This window comes from Eretmochelys imbricata, chromosome 4 (assembly GCF_965152235.1).
Source record: "Eretmochelys imbricata isolate rEreImb1 chromosome 4, rEreImb1.hap1, whole genome shotgun sequence".
Classification (NCBI taxonomy): domain Eukaryota; kingdom Metazoa; phylum Chordata; order Testudines; family Cheloniidae; genus Eretmochelys; species Eretmochelys imbricata.
The window spans coordinates 62,963,435-62,988,465 of record NC_135575.1 but is presented as its reverse complement, the minus strand read 5'-3'; the positions used below and the strand labels follow the sequence as shown (position 1 = coordinate 62,988,465).

General features: G+C 42.9%; 1 protein-coding gene across 1 annotated transcript in view; it reads left to right on the top strand.

Moving 5' to 3' along the window:
• Positions 1–25,031, top strand: part of RNF175 (ring finger protein 175) — a 42,830-nt gene that overhangs the window by 1,861 nt on the left and 15,938 nt on the right. The window contains 1 exon segment of the mRNA XM_077816153.1: positions 13,134–13,275. Coding sequence (XP_077672279.1) covers positions 13,134–13,275 — 142 coding nt within the window.

Genomic DNA, 25,031 nt, shown 5'->3' with positions numbered 1-25,031 from the left:
GGTTATCATGGAATAAGATACCGTATTAAAACAGAACAAAAATTGTTGCTTGCATTGTTTGCATTGTGCTAGCCCATTAATTAGTTCTAAAAAGTTAGAAATCATGAAATTGAGATACGAATATGCCAATTATTGAATTTCAATTTGGATAAAGATTCTAACACAGCAGTTACTGAATTTGATACATATAGACACATGATTGGATTAAGATTCTATAAAAGTAATAGAGCTATCAAGTTAACATTAACTCATCTCTTTTACTAACTCACAAATATTAGACAATCATCATAGGATTATAATAGCAATCAGAGGACACTAATCTTGTGAAAACTGAGTTCACAGCAACACACAGGAATCCAAACAACAATTTAACCAATATATTAGATAATCTGCAAAGCAATTAATCTGCATAAGGATAATACTACCAAGTAATAAATCAAATTGCAGCTTTAAATCTGAACCTCAAATCAGCTATTTAGTTATTAAGCCTCTGATATGGGGTAGCAGCCAGATGATTATAAACTCTTTTCAGGTTACAATTTAGTTACGGTTACAGGGTTAAACAATGTACTCTCATTTAGTGCTCCAACTGGCCAGATTAACCATTATTTGTCGCTACACTAGGCATATGCACCCTGCTGGTTGCTACTCTCCAGTACCAAGTCATCTATTTCCCTGCTACTGCTAGGCAGCGGCTGCTCCATTCACACTCCAGACAGCATCCTTTCAAGTGAGCATTACAAGCTCAACAACAGACCTCATTGTTGGAATTTCTATTTACACCACTGTTTTTTGTTACTGAGACTGTGAAAGGAAACAACAAAAGATGGAGAGTAGGTGGACTGCTAACACACTAGACTAGAAGTCATCAACTCACAGCTCTTTGAAGTTATCTGCATGTAAACGTGGAAAATATACAAATATGTGAAATAACTTGGTGGTCTTAGTTCAGTTCCCAGTGGACACGTGTGTCTATACCACAAAAATCATCATCACAAGCTGCAGTAACTGGCAAACTTGCCCTACGCTTACAAAGACTTGCAGTGTATTTATTCGCCCAATTCCTATTGATTCTAATGGGATTTGGCTGGATAAATCCCCATGTAATGCTGAAAATGCAAGGACTTGTGGGCAGTCTCAGCACAAAGGTGAAAAATTAAACAAACTTTAAGATGGAATGTGATCCCTTCAGGCCAAAGGTAAAATATATTGGCAGGTCATTGTAAGGGAAGCTCACACTACTGCTGCTGTGTTAGACCTATTTCTAGGGTTGAAATTCACTTCTATGCAGAAGGTCAGTGCCAGGCTTACACACCCTATGGATACAGACCCCAATTCAGCAAAGCACTTAAGCACGTTTAATTTTGAGCAAGAGTTTAAATCCCATTGATTTCAATGGCATTCAAGCATGTGCTTGTGTGCTTTGTTGCACAGGGATGAAGTTAAGCACATATTTAAATGTTTTGCTGGACTGGGGCCTTAAATGGGATATAGGTGGCTCATAGACCTTTACAGGGGTAAATCAGAGGACTTCAGCTTCCAGATTTTAGCTCAGCCCCTTACACTATACACTTAAGTAATTTACAAAATAAACTGTATTTATTATTAACCTTTGACTCGGACATGCCATTTTAATGCCAAGCCATGGGATTATTCACATGAGTAAAATTACACGTGTAAGTCTGAGCAGGAGTGAGGCTGTATATACTGAAGTGATAGGCACTATCTAAAACCCTAAGCTAAACAGAGATGTACAGCTCAGCCTCAGTGAACCCTGCCCCACAAATGTATCTACTACTTTATACTGCAGCTCCACCAAAGGCACACACTCCTATCTTCGCTGCTACTCTTCCACTTGAACCCATATCCCTAGTGCTCCGCACCTTTCCTTTCCAGTGCCTTCCTGCTGTGTTCCTCATTCTACCCGATTCCCACATCTCCAGGCTCCCACGACCTCTTGTTCTAATGACCATTTCCCATGAGTTACTGCTCCACATCTCAGCCCATCCCCTGCTCCACCTATCCTATCTTCTTCACTCCATCTATAGTTGATATGGGGCATTCACAGATTCTCATGATCTCCTACCTGTATGCAGCATTCTCACAAACTTTTGGTATTATTCAAAATGGCTCCCCATCTCCCAATACCTTCCACAGAGTGAAGCTATATTGCCTCAGATCAAACAGACATCAGTTCCCTAAGGCCTTGCTGGTGGAAGTAAAGTTGCCCGTAAAGAAGATGCCTATTTCCCATCATTTTCAGTGGGACAGAAGCCATGGGACTGCCGTCAGGTATGGCACTGTACAAAACTAGGACAAAAAGATGGTCCCTGCCCCAGTTAATTAGTTATTTGTCAAGTGCTTTGAGATCCTTGGACAAGTATATGTGCAGATTATTTCTGAATGTATTTATTACTGTACCAGACGGTATGTCAGTTCAGCCATTCAGCTTGTTACCCAGTCCGCACCCCCGTCATTTTCCCCCATTTGTTTAAAAAAGTTGTAGAAGAGGAAATGGTTAGGGCAAAAGATAGTTTTTGCCTTGTACATTTCTGCTTTATTTAGGGGTAAATCCTGCAGTCCCCCAAGTCTGATATGGGACGTTGCGTTGAACAGCCAGTGTGATATTTGTACTGGAGAAGTACATCCAGTTGTCAATAAAAGTAAATCACCAGTACTTAAAAAAAGTTACCAGTACTACCGAAGAAGCAGGAAACTGGCCTGGGGACAAGGCAGAGCACTGTGTAACTAGAAAGCTTGTCTCTCTCACCATTTTCGTGGAAAACCAAAAGCTAGCAGTAGCAACACCAATATCTTTGTTTGAAAATACAGTGTGTTTGTCTCTTGTATAACTATTTTGCTACCCTAAAAACATAACCATAACAAACAAACTGGAGGTGGAGGGGAGATGATAACCTTCTCCAGTGGAAAAGGAGGACTTGTTGCACCTTGGCAGATACAGACTAACACGTCTGCTACTCTGAAACTTCTCCAATGGGTCGTTTTTCAGTTAACGTATATATTTGCACCAACAATTGTTACAGCACATACCTGTTTGCAGGCACTCAACTGGCCTTTCCATGCCAAAGAGAACATCTGTGGTCAAACTGCATTCTGAAAGGGCCTTTCCCCAATATGAATATGCAGACTGCACTGCAACACATGCTGTCAGTCACCGGGCTTGTGGATGCAGGTTGTGCTACTAAGTTAGCTGTTACCCGACTGCACGCTATGGGGCCCTCTCTTGTCCCCGCAAATTGGGGGGGGAGGGGGAGGGGGGGAAATCAAGGCCAAAGTTAGGCCCTGATTCAAACTAAGAGGGGGCTCAACCAAGGCTCAAGGCCTTCCAGCCATTTCTGAAAACGGGACCCCCAATGCAGCTGCCACTTTCCTTGAGCCTCAGCCCTGCCCTCCCACAGCTGCCAGAGCCCCTCTCTCAATGCCACCGGGCCCCAAGTCAGCGCTGGCACCCAATCCCCTGCCTGGCACCCAGCCCGCCCAGCCGCTCCGACCACGGGGGGGTGCTGCCGTTGGGAGCTGCCGGTGCAGCTGCTCAGGCGGTCGTGGCTCCACACTAGCATGCCGGGGAGAGCTGGCCGATGGGCCTGGCTGCGGCACAGATCCGGGGGCTCCAGGCCTGGCACGAACAGGTAATGGCGGTGCGGGAGCAGCCGTGCCAGGAGCCCCAATCCTGCCCCCTCCCCGAAGGCAATGCGGGGTGGCGTCCGGAGGGCTGGACCCCGAGCTGCCCCCATAGAAGTCAATGGGACAGCTCAGAGCCAGGTTTTCCAACGGGGTCGTTGATTGTGGGGCCGGGAGGACGTTGTACACATGGGGGTGGAGTGGGCGGAAGGTGACTTATTGGGAGCAGGGTTTGTATCAGCTGGGGGTGGGGGTTGTGTAGAGTGGAGGGGTTGCTGTTTTAGCATGTTTGGGCCGGGGGGGGGGTCATTTGAGGGGGATCATAGCACGGGGAAGTTGTATGAATATGGGGGAAGATCTTGGTTCTTAGGGGTCTGTATCAATTCACTGTAATTTCGTTATTATTATTAATCCCACTTTATTAACATTTCAAAGTTGGGTAAAGAGAAACCGAACTCTGCCAGAGAGATTTGACTCGGTGTCTTTTTGCTGTAGCGATTATTTGTCAGTTTCCCCTGCCTGACCTTAAATGTAAGCCAGATCTGCAACCCGTTCTTACCTTGAGTAGCACTTACTCGCCCAAGTATTAGTGCAGGCCTTACACTGTCGCTTCTACTTACATCGGGGACCCAAATCACAACCCTTTTCTAAACACAAATCAGAAGCAAGAAGCAAAAACTACAGCGTAAGAAGAAAACTCATGAATAATTCCTTATGTTCCAGGGGTATCACAAACTGATGAGCTGAGTGAAGGCGATTTTAGCAACTGCATGTTACCGGTTTGATCCTGAAAACCTTTACTAACATGTAAAAAGGTTTGCCAGATCAAGCCTGTTCTTTCCACTAGTAGCTTCCATCCCAACATCTCAAAAGTTCTTTACAAAACAGTAATTAATTAATGGGGTACTAAATGCCTCATTTAAGCACCTACACCCAGGGGAGAGACTTAAAATGTGCTCAAAACAAATCCCAAATATAGGAATTTCCCTTGGCGCTGCTTGAGGGGAGACTTAGCTTTTGGGTTTGCGGACTGCCAGCCCATGCAGCAGGACTTTCCGCCCCCCACCCCACCCCCGCAAAGAGTATGTACATACATATGTACGTACGTACACACACTGTAAAAAATTTGCAGAGGACCTTACAACAGTGGTATTAGGTCTCCATACATGACAACTGTTATATTAATTATAAGTATTATTAATTTGTATCTTGTAACATCCAAAGACCCCAGTCAGGAGCAAGGATCTTTTGTGCTGTGTGCTGTACAAGTGGGTGCCTGCCCCAAAGGCCTTACAGTCTAATGTAAAACAAGATACGCAATAAATAGGTGCTGAAAAATGGAACAAAATTGTATAGTGTAAACTTAGACCAATATGATAATTATCACAGAAGGTGCAGATAGCCATGTCTTTATTGAAGAGTGTGATAAAGAGAAAACACAAACCTGTCAGTCACCCAAACAAAAGATGAATCCAGGAAATAAGAATTGTACACCACAGTATCTACTTGTCTACACCCATATTTCCAGTCTGTATATTTTCCACAATGTAATTAGCCTGTCAAAAAACAAGAATGGGATTTACCTCTGGTTGTATTTCATAGTCACGTAAAATTACAGATTGGAAATACCTCTTAGGTAATCTAGTCCATCCCTCTGTCAACAAAGCATTTTTTCCTGCAGTCTGTTTTCCAGTGCTGTACATTTTTATAATGGAGGATATTGCTTTACATTTCATTAGGGAGCACTTTTCACCTGACAGACCCTCTGAACTTGAGTTTTTTGCTGCTTAAATAAATTCTAGTCTTTACCCTATCTGTCAAAGCTGCTGATGGCAAACAGCAACTTTTGAAAGATAATCTATACAGTAAGGATTTTACATACAGAGCAGATTTTTTTGTTTTTCTCTCTCATCATTCTTCATTTCTAAGAAAATATGCATGAAAAGAGGTGAATTTGACGAATTCCAGTGGCAGAGCTCTTTCTACAATGTTATGCTGAGCATGCTTTCTATATTGATATTAAAGTCTACAGCCATCTAAAAACAGACAAGTTTTGTTTTTTTTTTTTTAATCTTGACCTACTGGCTTGGGTTAAAAGTGTCCCAATATTACTCCCAAATTTCTTCCTCTTCCACCTGTTGGTGCACACATACATACAGAAAGCATGGTTCAATACCATCAAATGGGTTACTATTTTTCAAGTTTAAATTAATTTATTTTTAATTCAAGCACTTTTCTGTCTAAATAGATCGGTCCAACACACACAGGATGTGTAAGTATTTGTGATCTTGAGGAAAATGACATCTGAATAAAGGACCTGGTGACTCCTGATTACATTATCAAGCTTTTGATAGAGCAGGGGTGGCCAACCTGTGGCTCTGGAGCCACATGCAGCTCTTTGGAAGTTAATATGCGGCTCCTTGTATAGGCACCAACTCTGGGGCTGGAGCTACAGGTGCCAACTTTCCAATGTACAGGGCGCTGCTCTCTGCTCAGCCCCACTCCACCCCTTTCCGCCCCCTCCCCTGAGCCTGCAGTGCCCTCGCTCGTTCCCCATTCCCGTCCCCCCCAGCTGAAACAGCTTATCAGGAGGTATGAGGAGGGAGGGGGAGGTGCTGATCTGGCGAGCTGCCAGTGGGCGGGAGGCGCTGGGAGTGGAGTGGGGGAGCTGATAAGGAGCTGCTGACGTATTACTGTGGCTCTTTGGCAATGTGCATTGGTAAATTCTGGCTCCTTCTCAGGCTCAGGTTGGCCACCCCTGTGGTAGAGTGACAGCAAAACCAAGACTGACTAGTTTACAGAAAATGTTTTAACATGGTTGAAAAGTTACCAATTCTGGAAGATGATTGGGTACATTAGTAGCTAGGTAACGACATTATAGACGTGAATAAACAGTGTAGTGCCATTTCCAGTTCCAGCTCTTCAGCATAACTGTGGCCTTTCTAACTTGTTTTCAACTGACTTCTAGAGCAGTGGTTCCCAAACTTTAACGTCCTGTGAACCCCTTTCACTAAAATGTCAAATCTCACAAACCCCCTCCTAAAAATGAATATTTCCAGGGATTTTCTCCTTTACCTGAGTATAAATTATAAAAGCAGCGATATTGGAAATATAAAATTTGTTTTATGACATGCTTATTACACACTATTTATTATTAATTATTTATCATTACAGTATTTTTATTACATTATGAAAACGGCAACATTCTTCCAAGATCTCACTTTTGTAGCTTGTATCCCTTTGTTATAAGACAAGGCTCCTGTGTTTCATCAGGGAGTATCAGATATGAAACAGCATGAAGGTATTTAAGAAGCCAACTCAGGAGTTCCTCCTACACAAGCATTCAGGTCTTGAGCAGTCCAGGCAAACAACACACGTTACAACAAATCTTAAACTCGTTTTTAAAATTATTAAGAACAATACTAGCTGCCAATTTTAAAAAACAGCAAAATATATCCACCTCCCTTTCCATTTCTTATAAGGAGTCATGAAGTTTAAATCTCCTCAGTGTGATAGATATGCTTACTTTGATCTGCTTAGCTCTTGGAAGTCCAGGGGCTCCAGGCTGCTGGCCCCGTACTGCCCAGTGTCCCTAGGGACAGCTCTGTCCGTCATTAGGGATTTTTCCCCCCAAGAACCCCATGTAACATTTCATGAACCCCAGTCTGGGAGCCACTGTTCTAGAGAGAAGTTTGCAAATGAGCAGTTTCAGAATTCAGTATTTTTATAAAGTCACCTTAGTGTGTGCACATGCACGCACGAACACACAGAGTAAAATAAAGTTTGTGTTTTGTAACCCTTTGCTGATTAGACTCAGACTCAATGGCTCAGCAGTCCAGAGGAGTACTTTTCTAGGATGACCAGATGTCCCGATAAAATTGGGACTGTCCCGATATTGAACTCTGTCCCATGTTCTGACCGATGTACGATCAGGACGCCATTTGTCCCAATATTGTAAGGTTGCCAGGCCTCCGGTTGGCACAGGGCTGGCAGGCTCCCTATCCGGCCGGCTCTGCACAGCTCCCCAGAAGTGGCGACATATCCCTCTGGGTCCTAGGCACAGGGATGGTCAGCGGGGCTCTGCATGCTGCCCCCGCCATGAGCACCGGCTCTGCAGCTCCCTTTGGCCAGGAACCACGGCCCATGGGAGCTGTGGAGGTGGCACCCGCAGGCGAGGCAGCACGCAGGGCCGCATTGCCGCATCTCCACCTAGGACCCTAGGAGGGAAATATTGCCAGTTCCGGGGAGCTGCCTGAGGTAAGCGCCCCCCGGAGCCCGCACCCCCTTCTGCACACTAAGTCCCTGCCCCAGCCCTGAGCCCCTCCTGCACCCAAACTCCCTCCAGGAGTCAGCACCCCAAACCCCTCTCCTGTGCCCCATCTCACTGCCCCAGCCCAGAGAACCTCCCCTTGCGATGGGGGCCGGAGCCAGGGCCATGCAACCCCGACCTGCGGCTTGCAGCTGTGGCTGGAGCTGGGCCGTGTGTCCCCATGGCTTGTAGAGGGGGCTAGAGCCGGGCTGTGCGCCCCCCTTGCAGCTTCCTAGGGCTATGCACCTCCCCCCCATGATTCAGGTGGGGGCTGTGAGCCTGTGGCTGTTCCCCGCCACCAACTTTCACAATATTTTACTCTTGCGATCTGGTCACCCTAAGTACTTCCCTTCCCACGCCTCCCCTTACTCCACTGTAGCTCCAGCCACAGAGAAGAGAGCAGGAGCTACTTGCTTGATACTCCCTCCTGCAAACAAGTGGTGGTCAGGGGATGGAATGGGGCAGAGAGTGGGAAGAGCTTTGGCTCCATGGCAATTAGATGTCCAAGGGGACTGAGAGTTGCAATTCCTCCTGTGGGTTGGTACTGCTATATGCCACCCCTTTATTCAGGGCAGATTAAAAAGTCACAATCTAGCCCTAGATGCTCCCTTGTGCTGGCATTTTGCTTTAAGTCCTAGTGTTAGGATTCCTATAGCAAACAGCACCTCAGAAATACCTCTAAATAAATAAAGTGAATGTATGACTTATGCACATGAGTAGTCCCACTGTAGTCAATATGTTCTCAGGATTTGGTCCAAATGTATTAACAGGATTTTAAATATATATAAATGGTTGGGAAATGGCAAGAACGTTTTGTCAACATATTCAAAAAATAATTTTCTGGAATTTGTTTGCAAAAATGTTTTAAAATTGTGGGTTTTAATGACAAACCAGAAAAATAGAAACCCATTTTTAGTATTTCTCTTTTCCTTCTCTACATCCCCCTTTTTTCACTTGCCACTGAAAAAGGGGGATGCATTTGGGCAGTTTTGATTTAAAAAAAAAAAGAAGAAGAAATATTGCAGTTTTTCATTTGTTTCAAATTTTAAAATTCAGAATATTTTGAAGAAAAATAAATTCTCATGTACAAATTTCATCTTCAAAACTAACCTACTTTAAATTTTAAACAGTTTTGAATTAAATATTTTAACCAGTTCTAATATGTAATATCTAGACACTTCATTCTCTGGACTTGATCCTTCATCCCTTACTTATGTGAGCAATGCTATGGCTTTATGGGACTTCAATAGGACAAATCATACCAGCAGCAACTGCAGAATTAGGCTTTATATTTGTAAGTCTAGAGCAGGGGTGGGCAAACTTTTTGGCCCAAGGGCCACATCAGGGTTGTGAAACTGTATGGAGGGCCGGGTAGGGAAGACTGTGCCTCCTCAAACAACCCGGCCCCCACCCCTATCTGCCCCATCCCACTTTCCGTTCCCTGACTGCCCCCCTCAGAACCCCCGCTCCATCCAACCCGCTCTGCTCCTTGTTCCCTGACCGCCCCCTGCCGGGACCCCCCCTCCCATCCCACCCCCGCTCCCTGTCCCCTGATCCCTATCCACACCCCTGCCCCCTGACTCCCACGTGTATCCAACCACCCCCTGCTCCCCGTCCCCTGACCGCTCGCCCCAAACCTCTGCCCCATCCAACCACCCCCTGTCCCCTGACTGGCCCCTGGGACCTCCTGCCCCTTATTAACACCCACCCCCTCACCATGCCACTCAGAGCAGCAGTACTGGCTTATTGGAAAGCCTGGGAGGTGGGCGAGCGCTGCCCGTGCGTCAGTGTAGCTGCGGGGGAGGGAGGACAGTGCGGGAGGGGCCGGGGGCTAGCCTCCCCAGCTGGAAGCTCACGTGCCAGGCAGGACGGTCCCGCAGGCCAGATGTGGCCAGCAGGCCATAGTTGCCCACCTCTGGTCTAGAGTATACTTAGCTTTAAACTCAACCTGATAATTTTTTATGCAATTGCTATATTTTATCCCCAAGGATTTAAGGAGAAAGTTAGAGGACATTATATTTTATGATAAATTCAGCATCTTAATGTACCATCCTAGAACAAGCATAACAAAAATTCCAACAGATATAAATTTTGCTACTCGGTCTTTCATTCAGTTTTGGGACCTTGATCCTGCTCACACTGAAATTACTGGCAGAATTCCCCACCTATTTCTGGGGGAATGAGATGGAGTCCATAGTTTACTTGAGGGAAACCGTGGCATGTGTATCTGAATTAAATATGTCTTACCATTGATACAGGGGGAAGGGGACTTTGAGAAGGAAACTTCTTGACTATTGTGCGTTGTCTAGCTATAATATTAGTTTTATGTCTGTTTCAGGGTGATGCGTTAAGATGATCAACAGGGGACCAATGGAAGTAAGTAAGTTTGCATATTAGCAGCAGATTTTATACATTAGTTTTCATTATAGCAGTTCTAGAAATTGGCAGAGCTGTTATCCCAAATATTTGTTTTTAGATTTAGAAAGTCTAGTCTTTTTTTCCTTAATTTTCTATATTAAGCATAAAGATCACTTACATTTCCTCTAACATTTATGCATGGCAGAAAAGTTAGAAAATACTGCTCAAGAACTTTTTATTCTACACATTAAATCAGCTCAACAGCAAAACAAAATAATTAGTATCTCTATTACTAATTAAAGTACACTATAGCAGTATAGTATTCTACTTGATAAGTCAAAGATGATCTATATAATAAATTTAGTGCTTCCTATCTCTTTCCACAAGTCAAATAAAATATAAAGAAATGTCTATTTATATTTTTTTTAACCAATTAAAAAAAAACAGACCCAGCAGGGCTAAGATACAGAGAGTGGGATAATGTTACGTGACCATTTCACCTTTTTCCCTCCATCACAGTAGATTTTAATTTACCCTCATATATAAGCTGTATGCATCCCTACTCCAGCTATTTTCAGAAGGCCATCATTCCAGCATGCTCCACGTGAAACAGAATGAGCATCTTTCTCTGTCAGTATATCATGTAAATTATCCAGCAGGCGGCACTCTATGAGCAGTGCACTTTATTTCTGGGAGGAAGATGCGAAGTGCATCACATTCACTGGCCACTTTAAAATATTTATAGTGAGTGTGGTGTCAATAAAATAGCAGAAGTAATTATTTTATTATACCAGAACAAACACATTTCATGTGTGTCAGAAACATTCTCCCCATCTGCAATTCAAAGTGTGGTCTAACTATGACTCATTCAGCTAAATTCTTCAATGCTGTTTGACAAGTACTTCTTATATCTCTTCTATAGCTCTCATATAATCTTTGTTAAAGTGATATACTGCATTCTATATTGAAGTCTAGAAGGGTGTTTTGATTTTGGAGATTGCCAGAAAAATCTCTCAGGTAGGTTTATATGATTAGATAGCCTTTTAACTTTGTAGAAAACAATGTTATTAAGGAATATATTTCAAATGTGCATTTGGGGGTATTGTGTAGAATAAGCTTAACAGGGACACATTGATAAAGCTGCATTTCTAAGAAGGAAGAAGTGCCTAAGATGGGTAGACATACAGCACTCACCTGTGATCCTGGCACAGGCCAAATAGTCATTGCTTTTTGAACGGAAGAGTCAGTATGACCAGTAGTAGGGGAGAAGTGGTACATCCTGATCCTTTCCCTTCCAACCACTACTTCTGTTTTAAGCTAGGAAAGAGGCAGCTAGCATCTCTTTTCTGAGAAGCAGAGCCACAACATTAAGATCTAGATCCAAACTTCCTCAACATTCAAAGTTTTGTTGAGTCCAGGGCTTTGGTCTGACACATTACAGAGAAGTACTAGCAGTGAAGAGTAGATTTCCATCCAATTCAGGGTTCATATAGGGATCCAGATGAGGCTAACACTGGGGTTCAAGCTGGAGATCAGAGCAGGGCTAGAGTTCAGGTTCAGTCTTGACATCCCCAAAATTTCACAAAATATTGGTCCCAAATTTATGGTAGGATCATTTTTTATTTGTCAAGACTTCCACCTTTGGGCTTTAATCATGAGAGTGACTGGTTTGGGATCCAAAACAGAAAATAGGTCCTTTCTGCCTTCCAGGCTCTGTGATTCAGCCTTTAGCATTTGTTATATAGCACTTTCTAGCTTCACAAATGTTTACAAGCATTAACTAGTTAACCCTCACAGTGACCTTGCAAGGAAGATAAATAACTAAGCTCATCCTCATTTTACAGACAGGGAAACAGAGGCAGAGAATTTAAGGCTCCTTCCAGTTTTGTATCTGACCTGGAACCAAAATGCCAGGGTGAGTTCAGATGTGACGACTGGAATTTTACCCTCTTGCAAACACATCAAAAATTGAAAGAGAATTTGTCTTTGTGGCTTCAGTTGTGACCTCTCTGTGTTTAGAATGGGGTCAACAGAAATTAGAGAGGAGAAGGACCTATTAGAGCATCTATGTCAGTGCAGGATGGTTTCTCTCTTGCTTTAGTCAGTCTAGTTGTAAACAACCCAAGCACTGGGGCTTCTATCATTTACCTAGGAAGAATTTAATTGATATTAGTGTCCTGAAGTTTTTCCTGGTAATCATGCTAAGTTTTCTATTTTTTAATTTTATCCCACTATGCTCCCAGGTACCATTCCTCTCCCTCTCTGATGTGCGTAAGGGACAAGTTGATTGTTATGACATTTCCTCCTCTCCCCTCACCGCCATTAGCCATTAGCATAGGTAAACTGAACAGCTTTTGGCTCGTACTTAAAGTCAGTCCAACTCCCTAATAATCTGCATGCATCCGATGAAGTGAGCTGTAGCTCACAAAAGCTTATGCTCAGATAAATTTGTTAGTCTCTAAGGTGCCGCAAGTCCTCCTGTTCTTTTTGCTAATAATCTGTGTTCCTTTACTCTGAACGCCTTTCAATTTGCCAATATTTTTCTGTTATTGAGGCATCCAGATAGAAACCTGTATTCCAGGTAGAGCTGCACTACAGTTATACACATGGTGTAATTCCCTTCCAGCTCTGTGATTTGATAGTTTCATATGTAGTGACCAAAACTGCAGTGGCATATTGCATTGCGAACACACACCTAATTTGCTAGCTCACTATCTTCTGCAGGTCTGTCTCGGCATTTCCAGCTCTCCTCCTCCCAGCTTCTCATTGTCAAAAAAGTATGGATCTAGTGTGCACATTTTAATTCTATGCGTTTTCTTTTAAGACTTCATCATCAGAAGATGCATACAAAGCACCATGGCCACGAATCTATGCATATGGAGATGATTCTTATTCTCATTGCAGCCTTGGTAGTGGCACAGATTGTACTCGTTCAATGGAAGCAAACGCACTGCAGATCATACAATGTAAGTAATCAGTCAAAAGATTGCTGTTATAGAGCCGTAGCATCTCAAGACATCAGTTCTTTCTCAAACAGATTGTAAGTCAAGACTTTTCTTGAGGACTTAAGTTCAGAATGGCACTGCTGTGAATGGATGGAGAAAATGAGCCATCATTCTTTTTCTCAAGAAAAGTAGTTTTTACCATTTCACGAGGAAAAAAAGCAACTCTAATTTGATTTCCTCTATATACGAATTGGTGCTGAACTCAGTCCTTGGTGGGTTTAAAAAAACAAAACACAAAACAGTAGGAAAAAATTTACAGCATGGCCCTTGTAAACTCAAACATCTGATTGGGAATCTGGGAGTTGGTTATGAATTTCTCACAGGGTATGTTACATCTCTTTCTCTTCCCCTTCCACAAAGTCACCATCCACACCTAACTGAAGGGATGATGTAGAGAAGGATCCACTGAGAGTTTGGAGCCTTGATTGAGCAAGGTACTTCTTCACATGACTAACTATGAAGGAAGGATGGTCCAGTTAGGGCACTGGACCTGGGACTCAGGATACCTGGGCTCCACCACAGATTGCTCTGTGTCCTTGGGCAATTCACTTAGGCCCGGATCCTCAATCAGTGGAAGTTAGGAGCCTAAATATCTTTGAGGATCTGGACCTTAGGCTCTCTGTGCTTCAGTTCCCCAACTGTGAAAAGAGACAGTACCCTACCTCACGGGGGTATGTGAATGTAACTGCATTAAAGATTGTGAAGTGCTCACGTACTATGGAAATGGGAGCCCTATAAGTACCTTAGACAGAACTTTAAGCATGTGAGCAAGTCCACTGAAGCCAATGAATCTCTTGTAAGTAGCTCTTTCCCACTGGGAATTTGTCCATAGAAATGAATGATCCAGGCCAAAGTCCCGATTAGTTTGTATACTGATATCTTGAGTTCTGGTGCCAGGGAGTTAGTGCACACTGACATCAGTAACCACTTCCTAAATCTTCCTTGACTTCTTTCCAACAACTTACCAGTTTTGGAGAGATTTTAAATTTAGTATGTTGAAAATCCCCTAGTTTTCCCTCTCTTCTTGTATTGGTTGAGGGAGGATAGAATCACAGTTTAATATGATTTACAGTCATCGTGTTTTGACAGAAAAATATAGAAAGAGGCTGATTCACCACTGCCTTACTTCAGCCTCATACTGGAGTAATTCTGTTGATTTCAGTGGAATTACAATGGCAAAAACTGGAAGAGTGAAGTGGTGAATTAGTCCCTAAAAGTACACTTTACAAAATAAGGAACTGTAATAAACTTTTAATAATGGAAGGGGCTGTCAAAATGAAAAGCCTTTAATGGATTGCAATGGGTGTAAGCCAGTGATGAATTTGGCTCCATGTCAATAAGAACTCCACAGCTCTGAGCATTCATACCAATACTGTCTGTTGAAATCAGTTTCTCAGAGGTAGAGAAACTGCTGTCCCACCACCAGTAGAAACACACAACTGAGTACTAAATATATACTGAGTTGCTGAGCTTTTATAATGGCCCCTCTTGGCCTGTACAAATCTCTCATAGTTCTAAGGAACATGCATTTTGAGTTATCCTTTCATTACTCTCCCTTACAATACTGTAAAGCTGTTCATTGGTGCTGGATCACTCTGTCAGTGTCCAAAAATGCCAGTAGTATGCTAGCTCTTGTCCTATGTCTTGTGTTGCTTACTAGGATCTACTTTTTGAAGTTTTAGCCTCAACCAATAGTTAATCACATTTAAAACTCTATCTGGTAGGTAGGTGATGATTTTAGTGGACCTAATACTCATTCATATGATCTATCTTATATTCACCTTATAGAGGACCCACTTCAGCTACAAGCATTAATCAGGTTTTAATATGGGGGGGTTGATTTTTTTAAATATACTACAACAGCGGTGGGCAAACTAGGGCCTGCAGACTGGATCCAGCCCATCAGGGCTTTGGATCCGGCCTGCGGGATTGCCAGCCCTGTAGCGCAGCAAGGGTAAGGCAGGCGCCCTGCCTACCCTGGCCCCGTGCCGCTCCCAGAAGCAGCCAGCACCACGTCCCTGCGGCCTCTGGGGTAGGAGGGGAGCAGAGGGCTCCGCGTGCTGCCCTCGCTTACAGGCACTGCCCCCCGCAGCTCCCCCTGCAGGGAACCGTTGCCAATGGGAGCGTTGCGGGGAGGTACCTGAAGGCGAGGACAGCACGCAGAGCCCTCTGTCCCCCGCCACTTCCCCAGAGGCCACAGGGATGTGGTGCCGGCCACTTCTGGGAGCAGCCTGGGAGTCTGCCTTAGCCCCATTACGCTCTGCTGCCACCCTGGAGCTGCTCAAGGTAAGCGGTGCTGGGCCAGAGTTCGCACCCCACATTCCTCCTGCACCCCCCACCCCAACCCACTGCCCTGAGCCCGCTGCCATACCCCAAGCCCCTCCTGCACCCCTCACCCCTTCCTGCACCCCAACCCCCTGCCTTGAGCCCCCTGTGGCACCCCTCTGCACCCCCAACCCCCTGCCCTGAGCCCCCTCCTGCACTCCAGCCCTTTGCCCCAAGCCCCTTCCTTCACACCACACCCCCTCCCATGCCCCGCACTCCCTCCCACACCGCAACCCTCTAACCTAGCCCTACATTCATGGACCTGCATGCAATTTCCCCACCCAGATATGGCCCTCGGGCTAAAAAGTTTGCCCACCCCTGTACTACAACCTCAATCTCTAGCTTAGCAAAATGTGGGTATTTTTTTAAGTGATGAATCATAGTCCTGTGGCAATGGCCAGATCTTCAACTCCAATAATAACAGAAACACAGTGAAAAGCAGCTGAATCTGCTTCTACATAAACAGTCACACCAGAAGTTGAAGCTAATTTTGGACTTGTCTGTGGCAGTTCTGCTTTATGCTCTGCTTAGTTGAGAAAATAATTTAGTTTCACATCCATGTGCATCTATTTTTGCAAGGCTGCTAATGTTACTTGTACTGAGTCTCAAACAGTGGATAGTGCAGAGCATTAATTCCACATTAGATAACTTCAGAGAATTTTTCATTAATGTATCTTGTAGCTTGTGAAAAAGAATAGCTCTACACCCATATGGCAAGTCCGGGCACATATTACCTAATTTTTAAATTGGCCTCTTCAGTGGCACAGTTGCCAACTTTCACGTGGTAAGTAAGCACCCCGACTTTCACAGTAAGCCAAAAATCAAGCTAATCCCATTTCAAAACAAGCCCAAAACAAGCCAATCCCTAAGAACCCCAACACCCCCCAAGCATGGAGTCTGGCACAGTGATGGGCCCACTGTGCACCCTTGATTCTCTCCCCTCTTCCCCAGCTGGCCATCCCTTGCCCCTGCTTGCCGGGAGCCGATCAAAAAAAAGAAGCAAACTACAACAAGCTACAAGCAAAACAAGCTACAAGCCACAAACTAGCCAACAAACAACCCACAAGCCAATTAAGCCAAAAACAAGCCCAATTTCTGCATTTTTTTCACGGGTTTGGCATGTCTGATCACTGGCCACATAAACATCCTTTTTAGGATATTTCTGCGAATCACCGAAAATCTGTGAGCTAATTTAAACACAACATTTTAAAATGCTTGTGTATTAGACTAGTGGACTCCAAAGTGGGGTGCACGCAACCCAGGGGGTGCACAAGACCATTGACTGGGGGGCGTAGCAGGAGGAGCTCCACCGGAGCAAAAGGGCAGCCCGGCAGGAGGAGCACCGCCAGTTTAAAAAAAAGAAAAAAGAGAGAGAGAGAGGCGGCCCTGAGTCCTCCGGCCCATGGAGGAGCAGGGGCAGCCGCGCAGCCAGCGGCCGGAAAGAAGCGGCACTTTCCCCTTCAAAGCCGGCCAGAGAGAAGCGGCGCTTTGAAGGGGAAAGCGCCGCTTCCCTCCGGCCACTGGCTGCCCCTGCTCCTCCTGAATCCTCCGGCCCGTGCTCGCAGGGCCGCATTCCGAAAAGGGCTTTAGTGCTGTAGGCCAGGGCCCTGAAGCCCCTAAAGCCCCTGCGTTCCGGGTGGCCCTGCCTGCCGGGGGGGGGGCGGTAGCTCCCAGAATCGCGGCTCCCAGAATCGGGGCCATGGGGGTGGTGCTGCACTGTGCAGAACCACCTGCACACCCCCTGCACCAAACGGGAGCTGCCCCAGGTAAGTGCTCTGCACCTCCTGCCTGCCCCAGCCCTGAGCCTTCTCCCGCACCCCCACCCTGAGCACCCTCCCACACCCTAACTCCCTCCCAGACCCTGCACCCCACCCTGAGCACAGGCTGTAGCACAAAGTGTTAAACCAAGATTTTAAAAAATAATAAAGCATATTCGATCACATTACCATTTTAAAAATATTGTTTATTTCATCTTTATCTCATCATTTTGTAATTTCTATTTTTTGTGTATGTTTTATAATTTACGCAGTATATTAGTACAGTAGTACAGTTGTACATGTATATAATATATTGGAGGTGCGTGCTCAAAAATTTTTTACTGACGGGGTACGCGATCAAAAAGTTTGGAGACCACTGTATTAGACAACTACAGAAAGAAAGGGGAGACGTCATTCACACCACTGGTAAACCCTTTAAGTCTCATCAATTTAAAGAATTCACTTCCTCTTTAACTATGACTTTGCAAGAATATTGAAATCCATTTAATCACTCTAAATTTGTATGAGTGTAATGGATAACAGAATCTGAGCCACTTTATGAAGCACAATAATATCCGGGACAAAGATCAGGACATAAAAGTTTACTGACTAGCTGGATTCTTACACAAAATAATCTGAATGTAGCATCTGAAACCAATCAACACATTGATTTATTAGCTTGGATCAGAAAACTTTCATTGAGAAGCAGAGGCTGTGAATGCACTTGAATTACGTGATTAACTTGACTAACACACTCAGGGAACTTCACATTTAGAGTTAAAAACAAAACAAAACCTATCACAAAACTAAATACAGGCAGGTATAGGCCTTTGCATCACCACCAGATATAGATACCGTCAGGTGCTAGTTATTATGGTTATAGGTTGTGCTCATACTGATATCACTGTAATCTCACCAAATCAGTGAGATTTAACTAAATCCTAGTTTAAAAAAAACAACAAACAACCCCAAAACCAACACATTAAAAAGAGAAAACTGCTCTCTACTCTTGTTGCTCATGTATTTCTCTTGCTTGCTACCCAGCTTTTGATCATCCAACTTGTATCTGAGTAGTTTATTCATACTTTGTGTGTGTCAGATTCTATGTACAGATGTGAGAGAATTAAATATTTTTGTTCCTGATGCTGCTTACAAAATGCTAACCTCGTAGGGAGTACTAGCAATGGGGAGGGGGTCAGATAAAGAAGCAGGCCACACAACCCTCCACCAATAGAATAACTGTATAGTTGAGGCTTGGAATTTTAGTCTGATGACAAAAAGAAGGTGGTTGTAAACAGGGGGGCAGGGAAGAGTGGAAACTGCCTTCTTCTGTGTTCCCTTTCCTAGGAGATTAGGGAACAAGATTATCATCACATATGGTTTGGTTTGGCATAACCATTTGGCACCAGGGTGCCTCTGGTACAAAGGCACTCTTATTCCTAGTGGTATGAAGGCACTCTGATGAAAGGCTGTCCTAAATCTTCTTATTCCCTCCAAGGTGCCTCTAAATGCTTTCTGTCTCCTTTATTCTGAGCTGGATGTGTATGTCCTCTGTGGGGTGCGTGTTTGACTGACTCATTAATGAGATCTTTGCATGACTGTAGTAGGTAGGAGTCAGACAAAGAGTTGGGGGGGGACTGACAATCTACCAGTTGTTTGGTAAACCTGGGGGGAAATAGGCTAAAGGGAGCATAAAAATCAAACCTGGAAGGAAAGGGCATCAGTGTGTCTAAAAAGAACAAAGAGAAAAATACCCAAATACTTACCGAATTCACGGGACGTAGTTACAGCCTGCAGCTTCTAAAATGGGTTTTGTAGGTTTATTCAGAATTTACAAGACCAGTAACTGAAAAAGGAGCATGCTGGGAAAAGCTCCTCTGTCAAAGCAGTGAGAGCATTTGTTGTAACAAACCAGCCAAAATTTAGCTGTGGATAATTCTGGCATGAGGGGAAGAAATTGCCAGCCACCAGATGGTCAAATGTAAAATAGCGTGGGTGTGAGCCTGGAAAAAAATAAAAGTGGTTTTGCTGATGCTGGAATAAATCTTAGTCGTCCTCTCTGGTGACTGCAGTACTTCTTGTAGATGCTAGTTGGCCGATAAGAATTAGCTGCCAAATTATGGAGGTGCAGATTGAAGGAAACTATAAGAGTTCATGAAATCCTGATTAGTTTTCTTGACAAATTAAATTTGTTGTCCAAGATTTTCAAAGTTGAGTAATGATTCTGGATCCCTCCATTTTTTTCATATCCAAGCTGAAAAATATCTTGAGTCTGATTTTCAGAAAGTGATCAGTTCAGTGTGCAAGTAGCAGGCCTGTTTCCATTCCATTACACTAGTTTTACACTGACTTGACTCCGCCGAAGTCAATGTCAAACTGATGTGACAGAACAGAGAGTCAGGTCTGGAATCTTCAACTGAAAAAAAGACTATAGTAAGAAAGCTTGTCAAATGTTTTGACCCTCTGTCTTTTCCCAAGGGAAAATCTGACTAGCAGACACTGAGCTGCTTCTTATCATAGAATTTGCTTATTTTTGGAAGCTATCCACTGATTAATATTTAATATATATGAGCTGTGTAGAGAAAAATGCTTTCTTCTGGCATAATACAAAGTTTTAAAATATGTAGGACAGAAAAGGAATATTTGTCTTCAAATCATTTCAGATGCTTCTGATCGTATATGACTATATAAATATAAATTGTCTATTCTACTAGTCATAAATCTTCTGTGGCAAGATTGCCATGTAATGAGTACTTTGGAATACAGTTGACAAATGAAGTAGCATATTTAACAAATAATTGATTTCTTCCAATAAGTAATGCCTCTAAACTTGAAAATATTGTTGTTTTGGTTTGGTTAATATAGAAATCTCTACCAATTTCTGGCGTACAATTGAATGTAAGCATATTACATTAAAATTTAAATGCCATATAGCTGATTTATTACTGCTTTCATGCACATGTTTTAAGTATCTGAATATGTCTGCATCAAAGGAAACTAGACATTTAGAAAGCCCATTGGCTTCTGTTGCCAAGTTAACAAGTTCTGATGAGGTCATTCTGTCACAATAAATCTAATTATTAACAGTTATTTTCTTTAAAAATGCATTTTTCACCACTTGCTTTAAGACAAAAGGAATAGCACAATAATGCTTTTTTTGCTGAATTTGTTTGTAGTATAAGTTCTTGTTTACTCATAACAGAAAAAAATGATAATTTGAGGCAGAGTACAAATATAATCTTTAAAAAAATCATTGTGTGTTTGTGTGAGTTGTTGTTCCATCTGTATAATTAGAAAATGGGAATGCTGTCTAGGACGCCAATGCTGACTTCACTTCCAGGTCTTTTTGAGCTCATTTAAAGTACAATAAAGAGAAAAACATTTTACTTTTTGGCAGCTGTCTGATTTGTCAGGAAATTCCTCTTGCTATGATATGTGGATGAGGAAAATTTGTAATAATATGATCCAGATGCTAGAGTTGCCATTTACCAGCAATTGCACATGTGGTATTATATGAAGTTGTCCAGATGGTGACCCTCCAGCATTATTAATATATTGCAGATACTAGGCCTTGTAGCTTTATGACATGATTTCATATTTTTATACTCCTATTTACTTGATAGAACTTTCCTACATTTCATATGTGGCAATTACTATAAAATTAACAGTTTGATTTGTGTAGAACACAATGAATAGTATCTTTAATAGCTTTGAAGAGATGATTTCTTTTTAGATTGAATTTTGGTGAAGATATTACATTAAAATACTATATTCTAATCAATCTCCTTATAGAATTAGCAAAGAAAATCTCAAGGTACAATTTTAAAATTGGTTAAGATATGAATGTTTATAACTAACCAATTAGGTAACAATGCTAATCTTTGTTCAAATGTTGTGAAAGTCGCAGCTCCTCTGTAGCTGAGGGTCTGATCATTTAAGAGGCTGAACTATAGTTTTAGGTTCCACTTTCAGCAGTCAAAAAATAACATGTGACCATGTTAGGACTTTAGGATCATGTTCTTCCTGGCCCTTACACAGGTGCACAATAGGAAGGGGAGGCAGCAAGAAGCCTCTTCCAACTGGCATGGCTTAGGTGAGGGCCAGTCAGAATTTCAGTCCCTGCAGTCAAAGAAAGCCAGGGACTGCTCCCCCATCTCTCGTGAGGGTGAACAGTGCCCTACAAGGGGCAAGAAGGGGGTGGGCAGAATGCAGAGTTATGGCTGTGCCTTCTCACATGCCAGCCACTAAAGAGGAGAATGTGCTGAACTCCACAAAGGAGTACATGTATCAGTGTGTATGCTTGCTCCCCCTGAACATTCGAAGGCATTCTGTAGTTCTTTTGCCTTCTTTTGAAGTATCAGGTATTGGCTACTACAGATCACATGCCAATCCTACATTACATTGTGTGACATGCAGAGGTTGCATTCACCCTCTCTGGTGTTCATAGAAGCATCAGAGATGCTGACAGAATAGATCGGATGCTCCAAACCTGTAGAAGTCTCCACATAGCACACTCATGCAAAGGGCGAGGCATAGATACTAGCGAGGACCCCAGTTCCTGAAGTCATGCAAAAATCTGCTGCTCTGGAGGTGAGGAGCTGCCAGCATCACCCCAACAGAGGATTCTCTGAGCTTGCCTAGACTAGAGTAAAAGGTATATTTTTAACACACATTTTTTAATTCTAGTTAGATAGGGCAAGAGATGAATGCTAAGGTTTGTCTAGATTAGGGAAAAAAAGTTGGGTTTAAGTAACCCTGACTTTATCTTGATCTTCATTCCTAATCTAAAAAGAAAAGGAGTACTTGTGGCACCTTAAAAACTAACCAATTTATTTGAGCATAAGCTTTCGTGAGCTACAGCTCACTTCATTGGATGCATACTGTGGAAAGTGTAGAAGATCTTTTTATACACACAAAGCATGAAAAAATACCTCCCCCCACCCCACTCTCCTGCTGGTAATAGCTTATCTAAAGTGACCACTCTCCTTACAATGTGTATGATAATCAAGGTGGGCCATTTCCAGCACAAATCAAGGGTTTAACAAGAACGTCTGAGGAAGGAGGATCTACAACCTATCCTGAAGGATGACCCAACACTCTCACAAATCTTGGGAGACAGGCCAGTCCTTGCCTACAGACAGCCCCCCAACCTGAAGCAAATACTCACCAGCAACCACATACCACACAACAGAACCACTAATCCAGGAACCTATCCTTGCAACAAAGCCCGTTGCCAGCTGTGCCCACATATCTATTCAGGGGACACCATCACAGGGCCTAATAACATCAGCCACACTATCAGAGGCTCGTTCACCTGCACATCCACCAATGTGATATATGCCATCATGTGCCAGCAATGCCCCTCTGCCATGTACATTGGTCAAACTGGACAGTCTCTACGTAAAAGAATAAATGGACACAAATCAGATGTCAAGAATTATAACATTCATAAACCAGTCGGAGAACACTTCAATCTCTCTGGTCACGGGATTGCAGACATGAAAGTTGCGATATTACAACAGAAAAACTTCAAATCCAGACTCCAGCGAGAGACTGCTGAATTGGAATTCATTTGCAAATTGGATACAATTAGCTTAGGCTTGAATAGAGACTGGGAGTGGCTAAGTCATTATGCAAGGTAACCTATTTCCCCTTGTTTTTTCCTACCCGCCACCCCCCTCTCCTTCCTCAGACGTTCTTGTTAAACCCTTGATTTGTGCTGGAAATGGCCCACCTTGATTATCATACACATTGTAAGGAGAGTGATCACTTTAGATAAGCTATTACCAGCAGGAGAGTGGGGTGGGGGGAGGTATTTTTTCATGCTTTGTGTGTATAAAAAGATCTTCTACACTTTCCACAGTATGCATCCGATGAAGTGAGCTGTAGCTCACGAAAGCTTATGCTCAAATAAATTGGTTAGTCTCTAAGGTACCACAAGTACTCCTTTTCTTTTTGCGAATACAGACTAACATGGCTGTTACTGTGATTCCTAATCTAGACATACTTGAAGACGAATGGTGGTGGCTCCCGTAGACAGCTCTGGTGTTGGTGACCTTTGTCACCATCACCTAACCATGGTCAGAGACGTAGTGCATGGTGTAGGCCATTACACAGGGGCCTGTGAGATAGCCCAGACAGAATGCAAGATTAAGGCAGACATACCTCAGGCAAAATGGAACAATTGTGTGTCAGAGCATGACAGTGGACAGAGGCAGGCTAACTTTTGTCCTATTCTGGTCTCATCTACTCATGAATGGAGTAGTCATGGGGCAGAAAACTTATTCCTGATCCACTTAGGAGTAATTTAAATGACCCACCAGAAGCAACTGGAAGTACATGGGATGGGAGGAGCAATATTGTTTTGATAGTTGAGAAGCCGACTTTCCCACACCTTGTATAAGGCCTTGATCTCTGCAAGTGCAGGGCTTAGGCCCAGCTGAATCAATGTCTGATCCAAATTGCTGTGTTCCAATCTTTTACATCTATTTATTTTAAATGACTTAATCTTTTATCAAGACCTTGATAATTAAATGCTAATTTTTACAAAATATTGGTTCACATTAAAGTTTTTTTCGGGGAAAGTTTGTATTTCCCTTTTTTAAAAAAAAAAGTCGCTAATTTTTCTTATAACAGAGGAAAGGCTCAGTTCTGCTTCCATTGGAGTCTATGGCAAAACACCAGTAGATGTCAGCTGGAATAAGATTGGGCACTACATTATTTCATTTTCGGTTTAAGAGATGAGATTCCTATCCTTCCCTTCCCTCCCTCCAATAAGGAAATTATGAACCTGTTATAGGTAACATTTGGGGGAGGGGGTTGATGTTTTTTAATTTATCCACATTCCAAATGAGTCTCTTCACAGTTTCTTTTATTCTCAGCAACCTTATATAAATCCTACCAGTACAGGATTAGGAGCTAAAACTCTTAAACTTTATAAACACACACTAAAGTCATTATAGCTTTATCTCTATCACCATCAAGTTTTCCCAATACCAAATTCATGATCAATGAGTAGGAGTCCTGGAGAGTGCTAACATCAGAGGGCTGACTATTCAGTGGGTTTAAAATGTTTACATATTGTAAAGGATCTGGAATAGAATATTTGATTACCATAGGCAAATTAAAAAGCAGAGATGAGCAAGTATAAATTATTAAGTTTGCCAGCATTAATTGACAAAAAGATGAAAAAGTTTAATCCATTTTGTTTGTGCTGTTGAGTGAGATTTTTAGAAAGTCATTGTCAGTTGTTTATGGCTGATTTATCTAGGACTGAATTCAATGCCATGACTTTCAGTAGAGGCTTTTAAGAGTGACCCTAAAGCTTATCGGCCAAATTCTTAACTGATGTAACTCCATTGATTTCAGAGATTTTGGCTCAAGAACTTTAGTATTAGTTACTTTTAAATGTAAATTGATTTTTTTAAAAATCAGTTGATTTCAATGGCATGACATCAACAGAGGATATGGCCTTTTGATTATGGGCCTGATTTCTGATTTTATTTACCCCAGTTTTATAACCGTGTAGCTGTTCACTGAATTGGAATTATTCCTGAGCTACAGTGCTGTAATTGAGAACAAAATCATCATCGCTATACATTAGTTATAATGCAGTAGTGCCCAAATCAGTATCTA